This window comes from Pogona vitticeps, chromosome 1 (genome assembly GCF_051106095.1).
Source record: "Pogona vitticeps strain Pit_001003342236 chromosome 1, PviZW2.1, whole genome shotgun sequence".
NCBI classification, from domain to species: Eukaryota; Metazoa; Chordata; class Lepidosauria; order Squamata; family Agamidae; genus Pogona; species Pogona vitticeps.
This window is the reverse complement of record NC_135783.1, coordinates 198,422,211-198,443,797: the sequence shown is the minus strand read 5'-3', so window position 1 is coordinate 198,443,797 and position 21,587 is coordinate 198,422,211. Positions and strand designations below refer to the sequence as shown.

The 21,587-nt window shown below is 41.2% G+C and overlaps 1 protein-coding gene across 1 annotated transcript in view; it reads right to left on the bottom strand.

The window, feature by feature from the left end:
- LOC110084610 (titin) overlaps positions 1 to 21,587 on the bottom strand; it is a 299,695-nt gene that overhangs the window by 47,828 nt on the left and 230,280 nt on the right. Inside the window, exons 250-276 of the mRNA XM_078386905.1 lie at positions 21,190 to 21,492; positions 20,773 to 21,081; positions 20,411 to 20,692; positions 19,188 to 19,487; positions 18,745 to 19,038; positions 15,674 to 18,634; positions 15,258 to 15,578; positions 14,884 to 15,168; positions 14,449 to 14,748; positions 12,591 to 12,893; positions 11,504 to 11,779; positions 11,096 to 11,395; positions 10,696 to 10,998; positions 9,232 to 9,531; positions 8,837 to 9,124; positions 8,447 to 8,743; positions 8,042 to 8,344; positions 7,615 to 7,920; positions 6,362 to 6,649; positions 5,324 to 5,614; positions 4,938 to 5,225; positions 4,140 to 4,730; positions 3,946 to 4,050; positions 2,504 to 2,701; positions 1,762 to 2,058; positions 1,068 to 1,655; positions 85 to 387 (exon numbers count right to left, since the gene is read on the bottom strand). Of these exons, the coding sequence (XP_078243031.1) occupies positions 85 to 387; positions 1,068 to 1,655; positions 1,762 to 2,058; positions 2,504 to 2,701; positions 3,946 to 4,050; positions 4,140 to 4,730; positions 4,938 to 5,225; positions 5,324 to 5,614; positions 6,362 to 6,649; positions 7,615 to 7,920; positions 8,042 to 8,344; positions 8,447 to 8,743; positions 8,837 to 9,124; positions 9,232 to 9,531; positions 10,696 to 10,998; positions 11,096 to 11,395; positions 11,504 to 11,779; positions 12,591 to 12,893; positions 14,449 to 14,748; positions 14,884 to 15,168; positions 15,258 to 15,578; positions 15,674 to 18,634; positions 18,745 to 19,038; positions 19,188 to 19,487; positions 20,411 to 20,692; positions 20,773 to 21,081; positions 21,190 to 21,492 (10,980 nt within the window). The remainder of the gene's footprint in view (positions 1 to 84; positions 388 to 1,067; positions 1,656 to 1,761; positions 2,059 to 2,503; positions 2,702 to 3,945; positions 4,051 to 4,139; positions 4,731 to 4,937; positions 5,226 to 5,323; positions 5,615 to 6,361; positions 6,650 to 7,614; positions 7,921 to 8,041; positions 8,345 to 8,446; positions 8,744 to 8,836; positions 9,125 to 9,231; positions 9,532 to 10,695; positions 10,999 to 11,095; positions 11,396 to 11,503; positions 11,780 to 12,590; positions 12,894 to 14,448; positions 14,749 to 14,883; positions 15,169 to 15,257; positions 15,579 to 15,673; positions 18,635 to 18,744; positions 19,039 to 19,187; positions 19,488 to 20,410; positions 20,693 to 20,772; positions 21,082 to 21,189; positions 21,493 to 21,587) is intronic.

The following is a 21,587-nucleotide window of genomic DNA, read 5'->3' as shown; positions in this document are numbered from 1 at the left end:
ATATTTGATTAGTATTCTTTCATAGACAATTAGGCTGTTAATGTGGTATGAAAGTATTTCTCAGAAGACAGAAATCATACTAACATGCAGCATCCTTCGTTAATACTGGCTGAGAAACGTCGCTTGGTGGGCCGATTCCTGCTCTGTTTTCTGCGCTGACTCTGAATTCGTATTCATTTCCTTCTTGAAGTCCAGTCACTTTGTACCGAAGGTCTGACACTGGTTTCTTGGAAACTCTGACCCATCTCACGCCTTTCTTTTCTCTTCTTTCCACATGGTAACCAGTGATTTCACTGCCACCGTCATCAGCCGGCCTCTTCCAATTCACTGTAACGGTGTTCTTTGTAATATTGGACACTTCTGGCTTTCCCGGAGGACCAGGAGGACCTGATTGGAAGGGGGGAAATATTTGCTTTTGAAAAAAATTGGACATATTTTCCTTCTATAACAGATAAAACGTACGTGACCTAAACACTTCTAAGTCTGATTTCAGTTTTAGTTTGGGGACAGATTTGACCTCTGTTGTCTTATGGATGACTTTCAATGGGAGAAGGACACGAGAGCCCTGTACTGTTGCTACGCAATTCTCCGTGAGGCGGTAGTAGGGGAAGCAGTTTTGCTCCTATCCTCAAGGTTAGTTCCACACAGTGGCATTAGGGGGTTGTGCCTCTGCCCCTTGGCAACTGTGCTGCTGGGCATAATCTTGTTTCCAATCCTTTTTAACATCAGTATTAAGCCATTGAGGGAAGTAACCGGGGCGGGGGGGGGGTCAATTTAGAGCCACCGCTGTTATTTCTCTGTTGCACCTCAGAGACTGACTAGACAGGCATTTCGCCAGCTCTTTAGCCCAGTGCAGGAATGGACTGGTTTGCTCCTAAAGCAATCCATTATTTTTGAATGGACTCAGCTGCTTTTATTACCATACTTTATTCTTTTTAGATACTAGGGTTTTTCTCTCTTCGTTATTTATAAACTGCTTTGGGATTTTTACGTGAAAAGCAGTAAAGAAATGTTCTTAAATGATAAAATAAAATAAAAACTAAAACCCATTCACTGGCTTTGCTTACCAAATCTATCCACCATTTTAACTGGTTCTGACTGGGATGGTTCTCCGGTTCCATATTGGTTCACGGCCGAGACACGGAAGATGTACTCATTTCCTCGAATTAGCTTAGTAACAACATGCCTACAAGACTGAATATCTTCAGCAACCTGAGTCCATAGCAGTCGGCTAGTTTCTCTCTTTTCAAGCACATAGGACTTGATTGGTGAGCCACCATCTTCTATAGGAGGGGTCCATGTGAGAGTCGCTTTTTCAGCTGAAACGTTGCTGATTTCAATTGGTCCTGGTGGACCTGGTACATCTAAAACTTTTACATGTACGTGTTCCTGTTTAGTACCAAAAGGATTAACTGCAGTAATTGTGTATTCCCCAGAATCTTTCCTAGCTGCATACTTGATGCTTAATGTAGAAGACATGGGCGTTGTTTCAATATGAATAGTCTCTGATGGCTTAAAATCTTTTCCTGCTTTGGACCAGGATGAAGTTGGAAGTGGTTTGCCACGGATGCTAATAGCAGACATTGTAATAGTATCGCCCGCTTTAACCGTCAGGCCTTCTTTGACAGCAGGATCAAGATCAATAGTTGGTGCCTCTGTAAAGACAATGAATTTGTGAAAAAACAACAGAAATAATAGCAAAAACACTATTCAAATTTCAATTGAATGCAACAAACATATTGTTTAACAGGGAATACACACCATACTCGTCCTTGCATATAATGGCTCCTGTTGATTCTGATGGAGGACTAATTGCTCCAGCTGTATTCTTCGCTCTAATTCTGAATTCATATTTTGAACCTTCGAAAAGGTCAGTCACTGTAAATGCACATTCTTGAACATTCACATGATTTGCCTTCATCCATGTCTTTGATGGTAGATCACGCTTCTCCACTATGTAGCCAATTAATTTATGTCCACCATCATATTTTGGTTCTGTCCAGATCAGAGTCACTGAGTTTCTAGTTATGCTGATAACTTCAGGCTTCCCAGGAGCATCTGAAAAACACAGCAGAAATGCAGACAACTGTGAGGTAGTAAATGGATAAGACAGGGGATGTGGTGGCACTGCAGGTTAAACCGCAGAAGCCTCTGTGCTGCAAGGTCAGAAGACCAGCAGTCATAAGATTGAATCCATGCGACGGAGTGAGCTCCCGTCGCTTGTTCCAGCTCCTGCCAACCTAGCAGTTTGAAAGCATGTAAATGCGAGTAGATAAATAGGGACCATCACGGTGGGAAGGTAACAGCGTTCCGTGTTTAGTTGTGCTGGCCACGTGACCACGGAAACTGTTTACGGACAAACACTGGCTCTACAGCTTGGAGATGGGGACGAGCACCGCCCCCTAGAGTCGGACATGACTGGACTAAATGTCAACCTTTAAATGGATAAGAGTTTTGTGACTCATTGAAAAATTCTCTCTTTTGTAAGAGTACCGTAACTCACCAATTGGATCCAGGGCCACGACTGGTTCAGATGGAAGACTTGGTTTACCGACACCAGCTAGATTTATTGCCATCACTCTGAATTCATATTCCAGACCTTCCGTCAATCCTGTCACTCTGAAGTCTTTCATCCTTAGCGGAGTCTTGTTTGCTCGCTTCCACAAAATACTGTTTCTTTCTTTATATTCAATGTGGTAACCTTCAAAAGGAAACAAGAAGCCATTATACTTTTAAAATGGAACTGTATAAGTACAATTGACCTACTGAAAACCAGTATTTGCATTGTGGCACCCTTGAAATTCTTATGCCCAAAGGGCTTTATAGGTTGCCTAGCTGTGTACCTCCATTAGCCACGAGTAGCATCAGAACAACCTAAACGCAAAAGGAGACAAACTTTTCTAGTGCACAGAAACATCTTTGCTTTGTCTCCAGGAAAATATTTGTGACAAAGCTTTTAGGCAAATGCAATTATTACAGCATTGTACGTTTACAATCATATAATTTTTGAAATCCTAAATAGTGATAGGTGAGTTTACTATACTTTACAGCTTTTTAAAGGAACTTTGCTACTAAACCTGAAAGGTAGATGGTACATTATGTAGGGGGGAAAGTATGTTCACTTGGGAGAGGAAATAAGTACTGAGAATTGGATGACTATACGGGGGAAAAGACTCTTAAAACGTATGTAAAAGTAAAAGAAAATGCTTACAAAATTGGTTTGGAGATGATACTTAACACCAGTGAGATGGAACTACAGTATATGGATAAAAATATTCCAAGATATACTGGAGATGTGAGCAGGAAATAGGAACCTACTTCTATATGTGGTGGGAATGTGAACACTGTATATAATGAAGTTTTAGAAGCTGGTTTTTAAAGAGATAAGTGAAATACTGAAGTTTAATTTAGGAATATATCCTAAAATAGCACTTCTATCAATATTTGAAAGTGAACAATGGAACTGGACAATCAAAGAATTGATCACAAATCTATTAACAGTAGCTAAATTAATAACAGCAAAGAATTGGAAAGTTAAGTGCGATCTCCAGTTAAATGAATGGCATAAAGAATTATGGAATATAGCTATTAATGATACATTGACATGTAATATCAAAGTAAGAAAAGTATTGTCAAATAATAATATATTTAGAGATATATGGGGAGAATTTACTGATTTTGTGCTAACAAAGGGGAAGGGTTGTATACCTTTACAAGAATCAATGTATTTCTGGAAAGGGAATGGGGCCCCATAAAAGGAAAGAAATAGAATATCGCCATTGGTCCTGGTGGTGGTGGGGACGACATTGAGTTTATGCATGTTTTCTTTCATTTTATTTTTAGAAATGTGTGTTTATTAATACATTTTACATCATGACTTGTTTTGGGGATTCTAAGAAAGAAAATCTACACAATCTTAAGAAAATGACCACTCAAAATGGATACCTGTGATTGGTGAACCACCTGTCTTTTTAGGGTCCTGCCATACCAAAGATACAGAATCGTGCCTAACTGCAACAATTTTGGGTGGTGGTGGAGCATCGGGTACATCTAGAAAATGTAATATAAAAGAGGATTAGACATCGAAGATTAATGACAACAATAAGAAACATCATGTCTTACAACCAATTTGAACTTACCAAATGGATGTCTGGCAATTACAGGGTCAGATTTAAGACCCTCCCCTACTCCATATTTATTTTCTGCACTGATTCTGAAAGTATATTCAGAGCCTTCATGAAGTCTTGTCACTCTAAAGGTTGTTTTCTGGACAGCAGACGCACATGTCACCCATTTATTATTCACATTGTCTCTCTTCTCAAGGATGTAGTTAGTGATTTCAGAGCCGCCATCATCTTTGGGAGGACCCCATTTTAATGTCATCGCGTCAGCTGTAACTTCATCAAACTTCACCGGTCCTGTTGGGATTCCAGGTCTGCCAACAACTTTCATAGTAATGGTGCCTTCTTTACTGCCAGCAACGTTCTTCAGGGTGATGGTGTATTTCCCAGCGTCATCTTTATGACAGTCACGTACAAGGAGGGTCGTGTTAATGGCCGTAGCTTCAAATGCAACTCTTCCGCTCTCAGTCAGCGTCAGATCCTCTCCTTTTTTCCAGGTGACAGCTGGCGCTGGCTTGCCTTTAATGGGGATTTTCAGACGGAAACTGCTTCCTTCTCTTGCTAAATAGACCAAGCCTGGAAGGTCTCGTAAATCAAGATCAGGTGCCACTGCAGAACAAAAAGTGTGAAAATACTTTCATATGCAACACACAAAATGCAATTCTTGTATTCATCAAAGGGGAGGGGCTTGTCTTCTGCCATTGTTGCTGTTTTTTTCATTGCAACAGGCTAACCTGGCACCCCCATTACCCATTTTGTTCTTCACTAAACTGACACATGTGGTCAGCGAATGAGCGAATATCGCCATTTACTCACCAATATCGTCCCTTGCCACCACGGTAATTTCACTAGGTGTCCCGTACCCAGCTTCATTTTGTGCTCTCACTCTGAAAGTGTATTCCTTCCCTTCCTTCAGGTCTCTTGCTGAATACTGGAGATTCTTCGACCTCATCACTTCTTGCCACTGGTTTTCACCGACCATAAGCTCTACAAGGTAGGCATTAATGCGGCTTCCACCATCGCTTATAGGCTTTTTCCATGATAAACTGCAAGATGACTTTGTGACATGTGGAGCCTTTAGGTCGACGACCGGCCCAGGTGTTTCTAGAAGGAAAAGTGGACAAAGTATTGACATAAGTGGACATAAAATGAAAAAATCACAAAATCATAGCTCAATAAAACAAGAGTGGGGATTTTCTCACCAGAAGCTTTAACTGCATCTCGAGTTTCACAGGGGTCACCAATGCCATATTCATTTTCAGCAAAAACTCGGAAGAAGTAAGATTTGCCTTCCTCCAGGTTAGAAATCCTGAAACTGGTTTTTGGACATTCTGTGGCCACCGTGGCCCACGATTTTCTTTCTGCATCACGCTTCTCAACCACATAGTTCTTCACTGGACTCCCCCCATCAATTATTGGAGGTTCCCATGAAATAAAAGCGGAATCTTTGGATGCTTCCTTTACAATGAGGTTAATAGGTGGTCCAGGAGTGTCTGCATCAAAACAAAAATAACATGTTCAGTTACTCACCAAAACAGAGAAAATAAAATGCCAGTCATTCTTGTATCTTCTCCAGGTTCTTGTTCATGGTTTCTGAACCATTGTTATATTTTGGGAATGACATCTATAACAACATGTACATGTGTACATGCAAAAACTCTGATAATATATATGGCTTGCCTGTACTGGTTTCCTGTGCCTATTCAAGCCAAATTCAAGGTGCTGGCACTAACATATAAGGCTCTTAATGGGTTGGGAACCTATTATCTGTTGGAGCACCTCCTTTGGAGAGTATCAGCCTGTGCCAGCCAAACCATCCAGACTGATCACTTCGAGAGAGGTGAAGAAAGTTTCCACGAGGAACTGACCCTTCTCGGTAGTGGCCCCACATCTTTAGAACAGTCTTCCTGTAGAGATCCATCAGGCGTCCTCCCTCCCAACCTTCAAGAGGTTATTTAAGCCCATTCTCTTTGAAGGAGCACTTAGAGACATTCTCCCCCAGTATTAATTATGAGCATCGCTTTGCCTTGTGTGCCATCAATGCGTTCTCTTGGTTTGTGGGATTTTGGCAGATTTTAGTCTGTTTTCATTGGGATAGTAGGGAAGTATAGTTGGGAGGGCTGTTTACATGATTGTTAACCAGTATATACTATACTGGAATGAATGAATGAATGAATGAATGAATGAATGAATGAATGAATGAATGAATGAATGAATGAATGAATGAATGAATCACTTACCAAGTACTTTGACTACAATGGTGTATGACTTCTTGCCACAGCTGTTCTCCAGATGCAGCACATATTTCCCAGCATCGTATTTATTTACATTTTCACAGCGCAGGAAGGTGTCAAAATCAGTTGATTTGATATCCAGGCCTTGTCTATCTCTTATGTTGGCATCCACTTTAGACCAAGAAATCTTTGGAGGTGGGCGGCCTCTCACTGGCACATAAATCCTCATTGTGACTCCAGCACGTAAAATTAGGACTTTTCTCAATTCAGCATCAAGCTCTCCCTCAGGTGGAACTGCATTTTGAAGAACATATGTGTAAACTAAAGTGCTTAAAAGGACCATTGAAAATATTTTTTTTAAAAACAATCAAACAGTCTTTGAAGATGGAATAGAATTTAAAGAGGTAAAGAAAAACATTAAGATATAATCCAACTATAATGCAATATTCTTTTAAAAAGGAAGAAATATAAAAGAAAAGCACCTCTTAAAATAACTTCACTCCTAATTGCTAATTTAACTAAATATTTCAGTGTCTTTTTTTTCTTACTTCTGAGTTGAGAACTGAATTCACCCTTATGCTTGCCCCTGGAGAGTCCTGGCTAAAGAGGCTCCCCTCCTGTGGCATAACTGTTTGAGAGTTTCCTATTAGGATGAGTGTGCTCAACTTGAACTCAGAGGAAGATACCTTTCAGTATAATTCAATAGACAGAGATTGTTTGTTTTCCTTAACAGAGAACCCATGCTTTCAGCTGGAGGAAAAAATAAGAATACTGGGAGTGCAGCTGCAGAATATCTGAACTGGAGAAGACTTTGGAAATGGAACAAGAGAGGACACATGCACAGGTGGCTGTGCTGTTCTATGCAGCTGAGAGACAGTGGCCTATGAACTGGGCGCATATGGTGTCTGATCCAAAATATGCTTTCTACAAATAGAGGTGCTCTGTTCATGGAAGGGGCATTTGTCTGATTTTGGGAAATTCCTCTTCCTTTTACACCAAAGCTCATTCCATTCACCAAGGTCTGCTAATCCTCTGTGTAGCATTTTCAAGGCCCTGCAGGGGCCGCTATGGATGGAAGGGGACAGGAAGTCTCCTTCCACCAGTCCAGTTATACACCCTGAAATCTGGATCCAGTGCATGCATTCATTAAAACATTCCCTACTGAGGCTCTGATTTCCTTTCAACTGTGCAGTGCCTCCCATCCCCACCCCAACAGGCACTAAGACCAGTAGCTCAGTTTTTCCCCCCAGGATACTCACTCAAAATGTCTTTGGCAAGGTGTTTGTCTGGCACGTCACTTGGGTCGCTGTAGCCAACCTTATTGACAGCGTAAATACGGAACTGATATTCTGTGTTCTCAGTAAGTCCTGTTACAACGTAATGGGTATCAGGCAAATTCTTCGGCAAATTGCATCTGACCCAGTTGTCGGTGTCAGCTCTCTTTACTTCGACCAAGTAGCCGATAATGGGACTTCCACCATCATATGCTGGTTTAGACCAAGAGAGGCTGATCGAACTACGAGTCGTGTCGACAACTTTTGGGAATGCTGGAGGACCAGGAGGATCTGGGAGTGAAAGCAACAGGAAGTTACACAATTGGACACACCTACACATACCTATACATGGACATGTACACACACAGGAATATAAGGGAAACACACACACACACACATATATTTAACTTACACTGAGGGTCACGAGCATATGCTCCTTTAGATGGTGCGCTAGGTTTGCCTGGTCCAGCTTTATTCAGTGCAGTCACCCTAAACTCATATTCTGCACCTTCCTGGAGTCCAGTGGCCTTGATAGTTCTTTCAATGACTGGTTTTCTGTTCACTTTCGTCCAGCCAACAGCCTTTGTTTCACGTTTTTCAACAATATATCCAGTTATAGGGGAGCCACCATCATCAGCTGGTGCTTTCCAGCTGACGGTCATGAAATCTTTGGTTATGTTACTAATTACAGGTGGATCACAAGGTCCGGGGACATCTGTAAATGGGGAAAATTAATAATATGCATTGAAATGAGAGACTGGCTGTTAAAGTATAAAAGGATCGCTAGCAAGGGAGAAGTCTACCAAGAGATGCCTACCGTATGGATTCTTAGCCACTGCTGGCTCAGTCAGGATGGGATCGCCTACTCCATATTTGTTTTCAGCACAAATGCGGAATTGGTACTCGTGTCCTTCAATCAGTTTCTCGACGCTACAGCTCGTGATTGGGACGTTGGCCGTGACCTGTGCCCAGTTGGGCCTGCTTGTTTCACGCTTGTCGACAATGTAATTAGTAATGTCTGACCCTCCGTCTTCAAGAGGGGGTTCCCAAGAGAGCATCGCCCGGTCCGTATACATGTTTGCGATCTTCACTGAAGCAGGAGGGCCGGGTTTGTCTGCAAAAGAGGATACAGGCAGAGTGTGAAGTCTCCCAATGGCTACCTTCCAAGTTTCGATAACATGAATTTAAACTGCCCTTTAAAACCTACCTAGTACTTTAAGCTTAACGGTTGCTGACTTGGAACCACTTGCATTTTCGGCAGTAATGGTATAATCTCCGGTCTGCTTCCTGTTTACACTGAAGAGTTCCACAGTAGATAAGTTTCTCTTTGTGGTTATCTTGATTCCTTCGGCGGGTTTGAGAACTTCCTTCTCTTTTGTCCACGTAATAGTTGGCATAGGTTTGCCAAACACATTAGCCTCAAGGCAAACATTGCTTCCAGCTTTTACTACAATTAAGGATTTCATACCAACACCAAGCTCTATTTTTGGTGGTACTGAAAAGGGGGAGGGAGAGAAAGAAAATGGGAAAAAAGTTGGACATTGTAGAAGTGCTAAAAGACAAAAGATACATTTGTTCTTTCATATTAATAGTACTCCTTACCATTTTCGGCCTGAACGGTTATTGGATCAGAAGGTTCAGATGGCCAGCTGATGTTCACTGCTGTTTTTGCTATCGCTCTAAACTGGTATTGAGCACCTTCCTCCAGACCAGTTGCAGTATACTCTTCCTGAGGTATCTGATGCGGAGTAGTATTGCATCGTACCCATTTATCTCCAGGCAGCTTACAGGCTTCGACAAAGTATCCGATCAGTTTGCTCCCACCATCATGTTTGGGCCTTGTCCAGATTAGGGACACAGTACTCTTAGTGACATCAATTACTTCAGGTTTACCAGGAGGATCTAAAAACGAATGACACGGTTTTCCCACCGTCAGTTTCAGCATTTAATACAAATAATTTCAAATGCTAAGCAAAATGGAGGATGCAGCTCATCTGAGAGGCACGTTAAGCGCCAGCTTCACAGCTGAGCAAATACTGTGCGTCATGAATGTCACAAAATCCAAAGGAAGGAAGAACGTATGTTGGGCTTCCTTTGAAGGCGGTTCGGAAGCTGCAGTAAGTGCAGAAGACAGTGGCTAGGCTGGTTTCTGGAACATCTCAATTTAAGCATATATTGCCTGTCCTGGCACATCTGCACTGCCTGCCTGTATGCCTCTGGGTCATTCAAAGGGCGTATACTCCCATTTAAAACCCTTAACAATTTAGGACCCAGCTCCCTGTCTGAGTGCCTCTCCCTCAAAACATCTACCAATCCCACCAGTACCTCATATACTGGGATGCTGCAGGTGGTGACCCTGAGGGAGGCCTGAAAATCTGCCATTCAAAACTGGGCCTTCTCTCTGGTCACAACTTTGGACCACCTGAGGTACAATTAGCTCCTTTCCTCCTTGGTTTTAAGAGACAAGTTAAAATCTGGTTCTTTTCACATACCTTTTATGGCCTTACTCCAGAGTATTCTCACTGAATGATTAGGCTCCCCCCCGCTTATGAATTTGCCCTGTTTTTGCTGCCTAATATTATCGTATTCAATACTTATAATTATGTTATAGTCTCTATTCTTATTATTTTATTTTTAGATATTATGTTTCTTCCTCGCTGTTTTTGTGGTTTTTATTGAGGTTGTTTGTATTTTGCATTATTGTAATTTATTTGCCAACCAGAGTAGTGGATGTGTCCCCAGTTGGGCAGGATAGAAATATAAATATATATTTAAAAGTTTATAGGATAGGCATGAGCCAGAAAAAAACTGAGTGTTTTAAGTCTCAGGCATTTCAATGGGTTTAATGGCATGCTTCCTTCTGCTGTAATGGAATACAAAGTGCCTCATGTTGGCTGGATTATGCATTATATTATATATGTATATGATGTAACCCTCTATCCCAAAAGTAAATCCCATTGAGACCAGTTATATATCAGATTGTGCTCTTATAGACCTTGAGCTGGGTCAGCATAAACATGAATAATTGCAAGACATTCATGGCTTGTATCCAAATATTTTGCTTACCAACTGGTATTCTTGCTGTAACAAAATCTGTGGGCTTGCTAGGTTTGCTAGCTCCGGCTTTATTCAGAGCATAGATTCTGAATGTGTACTCAAGACCTTCAATTAAGCCTGCACAGGGATACTCTGTGGATCGCACAAGGGTGTCATTGGCCTTCACCCACAGCAAACTGTTCCTTTCTTTCCGTTCAATGAGATAACCAGTGATTGGACTGCCTCCATCACTGTCTGGCCTGTCCCAGGCCACAAAGATGCAATCCTTGTTCACCTTGGTAACACGGGCATTCTTTGGTTCACTAGGAACATCTGGGAGGAAGTGAGGAGACAAAAAAAAATCAGTGCTTCATTCTTGTGTTAAAGCTTACCTTCATGATAACTATAATATGGCTTGAGTCAGACATACCAAATGGGAACTTTGCTATCATCTTATCAGATTGGAGTGGCTCAGAAATGCCAAACCGGTTTTCAGCCCGCACACGGAACATATATTCTTGTCCAGGAGTTAATTTTCCAATTCTGCAATTTGTCTTGGAGACGGAAGCTACCACCGTTATCCAGTCACCACGACTGACGTCACACTTCTCCACCACATAGTTGGTGATGTTGCTGCCGCCATCTTCCAGAGGGATGTGCCAGGACAAACTGCAGGCATCCGCGTCTATGTCAGAAATTTCAAATGGTGGCTGTGGTGGGCCAGGGATATCTGTAGAAAGATATTTAAAAAGCACATGTGTCAGGCAAAGCAAACTGGCCACATGGTAAAGATGTCTGTGTATAAAAAATTAAGCATAGAACAGAAAACTTTGTGTACCCATGACAACCACTTTGATTTTCTGAGTGGCCACACCAGCGCTGTTTTCGGCCTGGAGAGTGTAATAGTCGCTGTCTTTCCTGGTTACATCTTTAATGATGAGAACTGACATGCTGTCTCCTTTATGCACTGCGAGGCGGCTGGATATATGCACATCGTGGTCTCCTTTCATCCATTTACAGGTCGGGTTTGGTTTCCCATAAATATGGGCTTCCACCCTGAGTTTCAGTCCAGCTTTTATACTGACTTGCTCTGGCATCAGAATCTTAGGTGGCACTGAAATTAAAATCAAACAGTGGAAAACAAACACTTAAATTAGGCAGAATTAATAACCTAACCTATTTTTCCAGTTATTTTATCCTGCGTAGTCATTAATTTTTTTAATTACTTATACTCTCGAAGCAGCTTTAGGTTTTTCATTAAAGCAGATTGCATGAATCAGAATCTCAGGCTCCTGGCAGAGGTCACGATCGAAACATTGTTCAAACATAATGCAGAAGAATTTATATTGTATCCCAGAAGAGAAACAGGTTTTTGTCTGCTTTCAGAGAGATTCAAAGAAATATTGATAACTTCCATCCACCCAATATGACTGAAGCATGAGCTCCCTCCAGCATGATTTGGTTCCTTCCTCATCATTTAAGGGTTCTGTTTTCGTTTTGTGGCATTTCTAAGGCACAAGGAGTATAATATTTATCTACCAGTTGCTGAATTTTACAGTTCTCCTCTTTTTCAAATGGGGAGACATCTTGTGAGATGAGATAAAATAAAATCTGTGCAATGTTGCACAAGAAGCAAAGCACTGTTCAGAAGCGGCCTGCTCAGACCAGAATTGACATTTGTGAATTTAGAAATCACAGTGAACCATTTGGTTTACTGCTTTTAAGCATCTCTGAATGCCAATAAATAGGAAATTGGCTTAAATGTTAGAAGACAGTTTATATAACTTTTATGATTCAGCACCCAAAATCCCAGACGAAAGTCAAACTACAGAAAGAGATAAGATGTCGCAACCTGGAGTAATTCAAGTTGATTTAAAATTTGAAGTAGATTCCAGCATTGTTAAGTTTAATAAATAGTTACTTACTGAGCTGTTCTTTGATTTCATATTTGCCTTCAGTTTCTCTTGGTAAACTCACTCCAACAGCGTTTCTTGCAGCCACTCTGAATTTGTATGTCTTTCCTTCTTTCAGACCAGCCACAACTATGTGAAGATCTCTTACAATAGAGTATTGTGTCCAGCGATCTGCAGCTTGACCTTCTTCCTGGTATGAAATGATGTACCCATCAATTTTAGAACCACCATCCCGCAGGGGTGGCAGCCATCCTAAAGTAGCACTGTTCTTTGTAATTTCGGTCACTTCAACTTTCCTTGGGGGATCAGGTTCACCTGAAGAATAAAAACAGGCAGATGGGTCAGAATATTTGTTGTTTAACAAGCAGACACTTGCACATCACATCACTGCCAAGATAAGGGCATTTTCCTGTGAAATGTGAGTATGCGCTTCAAGCGAAGGCTATGGCTAACAGGGTGTTAATGCAAATGTTATTTTGAATAAACAAAAACAGGAGACCAGCGATTCTTACATTTTGTAGAACTATTGTTCTGGTGGGCTTGCTCTTTGTGAACCACTCATTTTCTTACCAAATCACACTTGTGCGGTAAGCAAAGGCATGAAAGCCTTTGAATTTGAAAAGACAGGATTTTGCTTCTAGTGAAACAACTTCTGTGATGTATGCACAGTGGTAGCTGTTGTTGTTAAGTGCTGTCCAGTTGGAACCAACTTATAATGACTGGTTCAAGGTAAGTGAGATATTTTAGGAGTGGTTTTACTGGTTCCACACCCCCAGTGAGTTTTCATGGCTGAGCAGGGATTCAAACCTCGTCCTTCTGAGTCCTAGTCCATCATTCTATCTACTACATCTCACTGGTATCATACACACTGCAGAAGAACTGATAGGTACTTTATCAAAATGCAAATCTAGGCTCGCCTTTGAATCCTTGACACATTTATTTGGAAGTAACTGTCACAGATTTCAGTTCACCCAGGGGTGAGAACCATGTCCTTCAGTCAGATCATGTGCACTGCAAATAGACACAAATGTCTATTCAGAAGAAATGGCCACAATGTTCAGAATTGGTTCTGAATAAATGTGCAAGTGAGGCAGCCTTATAGCTCATCACTTGAGGGCTCGCATCTGAATGTATAAATCGATTCCGTGTTTAATTGTAAGCATTTGATTGGTGACATCTCATTTACAGATTCCATTTGTTCTTCAATTCTGCAACTATCAAAGTGTTCCACTGCACACACTGGTCCTGATTTAAAATATGTATTTTAGGATTTCAGCTTATACTTAAACACATACGATGGACCTTATATATTCCGTTTGCGACATCCGAGGTGAGAGGGAGAAACAGAGTGGGATGTACTGTATATATAAAGGGCTGCAAAGAAGGCTCAGTGACAAGCGATCTAGACTGTGTTTTCTGCAAATGCAGTCAACAGCCAAGACCTTTCTCAATTACCTAGCTGTAATTTTGAACATTTCTACTCAGAAGTCGGTCAGATTACATTTATTAAGACTTATTCCCAACTAAGCAAGTGCAGGATTGTAGTCTACATTTCTGAGACATCCTTCCTTCATGTATGCAAATGTCACCCCAGCCTTCTTAATGAAGCAACACTAGTGAAATAATTCTGACAGTGGTCCAAGTTACTACACTAGGAAATGTCAGGATGGGTCCCTAAGCCTCCTGAACTCAGTTTTTGCTTGGTATTTAAGTTAAGGTATATTTACAACTCTGCTCTGGTCCATGGGGTCACTAAGAGTCAGGCACGACTTAACGACTAAACAACAACGACAATATTTACAACATGTCCCCATTAAGCATGAGTGCTAACAACCAATTCTGGTGATTTCAAACAATAATAGATACTTACTGAGTGGATCTGTTGCCAGGATCGGCTTTGGTGTGTCTCTGGGAACACCAGGACCATATTCATTGACAGCCGTCACTCTGAAGAAGTACTCCGTACCAGGCACAAGATTAATAACTTTGAAACTCGTTTTCTTTATGTCCCCAACAAGTTTCGCCCAGGTCTTCCTGTCAGCCTCACGTTTTTCCAAGATATAATGGGTAACGGGACTGCCGCCATCGTTTTCAGGTGGTGTCCATGAAAGTTGACAGGTCATTTTTGTCACTTCTGAGACCTTGAACTCGGCTACAGGTCCAGGTGTATCTGTTTGAAAAGCCATCGATACATATGGTATTAAGCCACTATTCGAAATATACAGCAGGGCAAGACATTGTACCTCATAATACACAGATAAATGACAGAGCCGGAATAAATAATAACATTATTTTTGTTGCTTACCAAGGACACGGACGTTTACAAAAACAGCTTTTTCTCCAGCAGGGTTAACAAGTGTCAAGGAGTATTTGCCCGAGTCATCCCGTGTAGAATCAGGAATGACACAGAAGGCCATCGTGTCGACCAGGTCAACTTGTCCTTTTCTGATCACATTGTCAATTCCTACTTTTCTCCAGGTAACTTTAGGTGCTGGTCGTCCTCTTACAATGGCAAAAAGTCTTATGGGACATCCTGCCCTGACTGTAACTAACTTTCTCAAGCTTGCATCCAATTCAATCTCAGGAGGTTCTGAAAAATAATCGAACGTTTAGACTTTGACATTAGTGAAAAGATTTAAAATATATTACCTATATTGAAGGGGCTAGTAGGAAAATTACCAAGTATTTCTTTGGGAGAAACAGCTTCCTTCAAATCAGCCGGCCGGCCAATGCCAACTTGGTTTTGGGCTGAAACACGGAATTCATACAATTCTTTCTCATCCAGGCTGGTCACAGTAAATTCTGTATGAATAACCTGTGCAGCAACATTGCATCTTTTCCATCCTTCATCAGGACCTGCTTTTTCAGTTTTTGGTCTCATTTCCACCACATATCCGATAATTGGAGCACCACCATCATAGACGGGTTTTCCCCATCCAAGAGTAATAGAGGTCTTTGTGCTATCAACAACCTTAAGGTTAGTTGGAGGACCAGGGGGTTCTGTAAGATGAGATAAAAACACAGGGGTAAATTTTCCAGAGAATCAGAGAAATGTTTTTGAAACCAAAATATTATTAATATGATTAAATCTGTACCTATTGGATCTTTTGCTATTGCTGGTCTTGATGGAAGACTTGGTTCACCAATTCCAATTTCATTTTCTGCCCTGACACGGAACTGATACTCATGTCCTGGAATAAGATTTTGGACTTTCTTGCGTCTCTCAGGGATTGCAGTTTTGGTAACAGGAACCCATTTTAGTGACCGTTTCTCTTTCCTTTCTAATATATATCCTGTAATTGATTTTCCGCCATCATATTCTGGTGGATTCCAAACCACAGTCATCTCTTCTTTGCTGACTCTTGTAACTTCTGGAGGATCAGGAGGACCAGGTCTATTATACTTGGTTTTCGCAATAATTGGCTTAGTCTCTGTTGGTGGACCAGTTCCCATTTTATTCTCTGCACGAATCCTGAATATATATTCATTGCCTTCTATGAGACGTGTTACATGTACAGAGTTCATGATCACTGAGGAAGAATATGTGGTCCAGACCATACGTTTACTTTCACACTTCTCCACAATGTAGTTCTGGATTTCACAACCACCATCATCCTCAGGTGGGTCCCAGCTGACGGTACACCGGTCAATTGAAATATCATAGACTTTCAAATTTCTTACAGGTCCTGGTTTGTCCAAAACATTTACAGTAGCATAAGCTACAAAGCTGCCGGCAGGATTAGTAGCAGTAATAACGTATTTACCACCATCAGTCCGCCTCGCTTTTGTCAGAAGGATCTTGGAGAAGTTTGACGTGGTTTCTATTTTGACCCTTGGAGATTTGGATAGATCTGCATTATCCTTTGCCCAAGATACTTCTGGTTGTGGCTTGCCTCTGAGTCCTGCTTCAATTCTGATCGGTTCGCCAGCTTTCACAGTCAGTACTCCAGACAATTTCAGATCAAGTACTGGCTTCTGCACTTCTTCCTTAACCACAACTTCACTTGTTTTCACCCAGTCACTCTCACCGCCTTCATTCTTAGTCTGAACTCTGAACTGATAAATTTTATTTTCAACGCACTTGTCAACCATATAGTGTGTTTCCTTAATGCTGCCTTTGTGTACCCTTTCCCACTCATCTGAATCCTTCAGCTTCCTTTCAACATGGTAGGTTAAATTGGGGCTGCCACCATCATAGTCTGGCCTCCTCCATTTTAGATACACAAATGTCTTTCCTGTCTCGGCAATATGTAGGTTTTCCGGTTCTCCTGGTCGATCAATCGGATTGATGGCAAGGATGGGAGTTTTGGTCTCGACAATGGGTCCTGGGCCTACTTTGTTTTCTGCACAAACACGGAAGAAATACTCCTGGTTCTCTATAAGATGTGCTTTTACCAAACGTTTAGTAAGATCAGCGGAAACTATTGACCAGCCTCTCTGATTCGGATGACGACACTCCACAATGTAATTTGTAATTTCAGAGCCACCGTTATCTTCAGGGTTGTCCCAAGAAACCATACAAGAATCTTTCGTGACGTAGCTCACTTTCAGGTTTCGGCAAGGGCCAGGCCGGTCAAGGACATTAACAACGGCTGATGCTTGTGCGTGCCCGCTGCTATTCTTAGCTGAAATAAGGTATTTGCCGTGGTCTGCTCTTACAGCTTTTTTCACTTGCAGCTCAATATGAGGATATTCCTGAATTATTTCCACACGTTGATCTTTTGTTAGTGTTTTACCATCTTTAGACCATGTTATGTCAGGATAGGGTCTACCTTTCACTTTACCAGTAATCTTTATTGTCTGGCCTACTCTGACAGTAATGACATCACGGCAGGTCAAATCCAGCTCTAGTTCTGGAGGGCTAAGGATGTCTTTGGCAAGAACTGTTTCTGGCAATTCCCTGGGCTCTCCTTCTCCTACAATGTTAGCAGCTTTTATACGGAATCTATATTCATTTCCTTCAATGAGTCCAGGTACAGTAAAGGCACATTGTCTGATAAGTTCATCTTTATTGATTCTATTCCATTGTGTAGTTCCGCTCTTCTGGCACTCTACAACATATCCCAGAATAGGGCTACCACCATCTTTGAGTGGCTTTGTCCATACTAGTTCAGCTGTTTCTCTGGTTTTATCCTTGAGTTTTGGATTAATGGGTGGTCCCGGAGGTTTGATAGGACGTGCTGCTTTTATTGGGTCAGAAACCGGAGACGGTTGGCTTATGCCAACACTATTTTCCGCAAAAACACGGAATTCATATGTGTTGCCTTCAAACAGTCCTGTAGTTCTGAACCTGAGATCAAGCACTGGCGATTTGTTGACACGAACCCACTTGCCAGAGATTTCACGGCGTTCAAGAATGTATCCAATGATTGGGGTTCCGCCATCAGATTTAGGTATAGACCACGTTACCGTTGCAGCATTTTCTAAAATATCATGTACTACTGGTTTACCCGGTGGAGATGGTGGGTCAAACATAGCTTTAGCAACTGCTGGTTGTGAATCAAGAGGTGCACCAATGCCTATTTTATTCTCTGCACAGACTCGGAATATGTATTCATGGCCCTTGTGTAGACGTGGAATCTTAATTCTAGTTTGATTGATTCCTGAACTGACCACTCCCCACGTTTCCCTATTTGATTCTCTCTTCTCAATGATGTAATTAATCACAGGACTTCCACCGTCATCTTTAGGAGGTCGCCAGGAAATGACCATGTGATCTGGGGTTACTTCTAGAATATCAATTGGACCGGTTGGAGGACCAGGTACATCCAAAACTGTTAGATGAACAGGTACGGTTTTGCTTCCAGCTGCGTTAGATACTGTGAGCAAATACTCCCCAGTGTCTTTTCTTGTGCAGCTTTTAATAGTGAGAACTGTTGAGTAATTATCAGTATCGATCTTGTAATTGCCTTCTGATTTAATTTCAGTATTATCCGTAACCCATTTTGCAGTGGGAATAGGGACACCTCTCATGATTGCAGGGAATCTTACTGTGGTTCCGGCTTTAACAACAAGGCCCTCTATTAATTTAACATCCAGGTCAACAGATGGAGGCACTGAAATTAAAAATAAAATATAGTTATAAACATATTGTTCCTACATTCCAGTACTTAAATAAAGTACTGCATACTAAAACTGTGCAAAATATCATAAACCTAGAAGTTACCTAATTTTTCTTGGCACTCAATTGGTATAGTTGTGTCAGGAAGACTAAGACCAACGATATTTTGAGCCTTCACACGGAATTTGTAGATCTTTCCTTGTTGTAGGCCAGTAACAACACACTCTGGCACAGGGACGGTTTTGAATTTAGTCCAGTCCTTTGCGCCTTCTTCTTGGTACTCCACCAGGAATCCAGTTATTTCAGCACCACCATCACGATCAGGCCAGTTCCAAACAAGAGAGACTTCTGTCTTGTCAACATCTATATGATGCAAGTTCTTTGGTGGGCCTGGCGGATCTGCCAAATCAAGATTAAAATAGAATTAGTATTTATTACTTAGCAGCATATGGAAACAAGTCTATATGCTTATGTATATCACAGAGATTAATACTACAGCACAGTTCAAAAAGCTTTTTTTTTTAAAAAAAAAAGTAGAATATGCTTACGAAGTGGATCTACAGCCTTAATTGGCTTGAGGGTTTCCACAAAAGGACCTCTTCCGTATTGGTTCTCAGCAGCAACACGGAAGAGATACTGAGTGCCTTCCATGAGGTATTTCGCCAGCAAGCTGTGCTTCTTGGAGGAGGAAGATATTGGCAGCCACTGAGGAGCAGCTACATCTTTCCTTTCCACGATATAGTTGGTAATGACAGAGCCACCATTGTCCTCAGGTTCCTTCCAAGTCAGGTAGCAAGAATCTTTTCGGACTTCACTGACATGCAGGTCTCTAGGAGGCCCAGGCTTATCTGAAAAGAAAGAAGGATAAAGAATGGTTATTTACTAAAACACACAGCAAATGTAAGGACATTATATCTAATTTCTTCCTTACAAGTTACAGCTGCTTCCTTATCAACATGTCATTCTGAGCAAGAACAAGAGTAGCTTGAATCCCAAGTAAGAGTTTGGAGGGATGGACCTATATGGTAGCCATTTTTCAACAGGAAGTTAAAGTTGGCACACATGAGAATCCCCTGTAAAACTAACCTTCTCCCCAAATTACAGAACACTGTTCTTTGGAAGATTTCTTAAAACCTCTCAGATAACACCAGTGTCTATTATTTTCAGATGTGAAAAGTGTTTTTACAGACTATGACAAAATCCTTCCAAACTTGGAGAAATGTGACTGATTTAATAGATTTCCTCAATGGTCAAAAAGAGATATAAGTTCAGCTTTGGTGAAGATAAAGCAGAAATATTATATTGGGGCATACCGGGCATACAGTCCATTGGGGATCACAGTCTAATGAAACTCCATTCTTTAAAAAAAAACACCACAGTTGTTCCCCTCGGTTGGAGTATTTTAAATGGCTGTGAAACACCCTTCTGTTTTGAATGTTTTTTAATCAGCGTGTTTTATTGCCTATGCTGCTTTTAGTCATGTTCTGCTGTGAATTTGGAAATGCTTTGGATAACTAAATTATATTTTAAATATATTTCCTCATATTTTATATTTTTGAACTATAGAGTGGTATTATTCTATTATTGGACACTTATTTTTATACTCATAGTTTGTCAATTGCCATGGGAGACCTTATTTCAGAATTGTAGCTTAGAAATATTTAAACAACAATACGTCTTCCTTCGGTCTGTACAGATACATTTGGCTAATCACACACACGTGGTGTGCATTGTTTCCCAATAAAATGGTTAAACTAATGTTATCCATTACCTAACACAAGAACTTTCACGGAAACCGTCTTTGATCCAGCTGGATTTTCCACAGTGAGGGAATAAATCCCTCCATCTTCATGGGCAGCATTACGAATTTCTAGCTTACTGCCAACTTTTGTAACTTCAATATCTGCCTTTGTAGAAACTTCCTTGTCTTCTTTCTTCCAAGACACTTTTGGGAATGGGATTCCTTTAATTACCGCACTGAGCCTCAGCGTATCTCCAGCTTTAACATGTTGTTCCCGAGCCATGTTAGCATCCAGGATTAGTTCAGGAGCCTCTGAAAAAGGAGATTTCATTTTCAGAAAACATGCCCCTTTTCGACCTTTGACATTTCATTAAGCATCGTGTCCTGCTTACCAAGTCTGTCCTTGACTTCCACGGGATCACGAACGTAAGCCGGCTCTGATTCTCCTGCTGCATTCACCGCCATGACTCTGAATTTATACTTGGCACCTTCGGTGAGGCCAATAACCTCATATTTTGTCTCGGGGCAAGCATCAGCTGTATGGTTAGCTTTTTTCCACTCTTCATCTCCAACCTTTTGGTATTCGATTAAATAGCCTATAATCTTCCCTCCTCCATCATGGCGTGGCGGTTGCCAGGACAAAACGACCGAATTCTTAGTTTTATCCACTGCTTCAGGATTAATTGGTGGGCTTGGTTTAACTGTCAAAGAAAATGTTAAATGGGTTGAAAAAAATGGAAGAAGATAACAATTGCTCTAGAACAATATTAATAAGAAAGAGACACAAGATAAGAGGTTTTATCATATACCAATTGGGTCTTTAGCAAAGAATGGCTTCGACGGCGGGCTAGGTTCACCAACACCGATTTCATTTTCTGCTGAAACTCTGAATTCATATTCGCAGCCTTCAAGGAGATCTGTCACCCTGAACTGAGTGTCTGGGTAAATAGGATCTCTGGTGACTCTTGTCCATCGGTTAGACATGGTTTCCTTCCTTTCAAGTATATAATTAGTTATTGGTTTTCCTCCATCACGTGGCCTGTTCCAGGTAACCAAGGCAGAATTTTTGGTCACGTTCTTGATGATGGGTTGATCTGGTGCATCAGGGACACCTGAAGAAACATTTTAAAGTTTTAAATCCGTTATATGTAAGGTAGGACCATGCAAGCCCAAGAGAAATAACATTATGGCACATAATGAAAGCGAA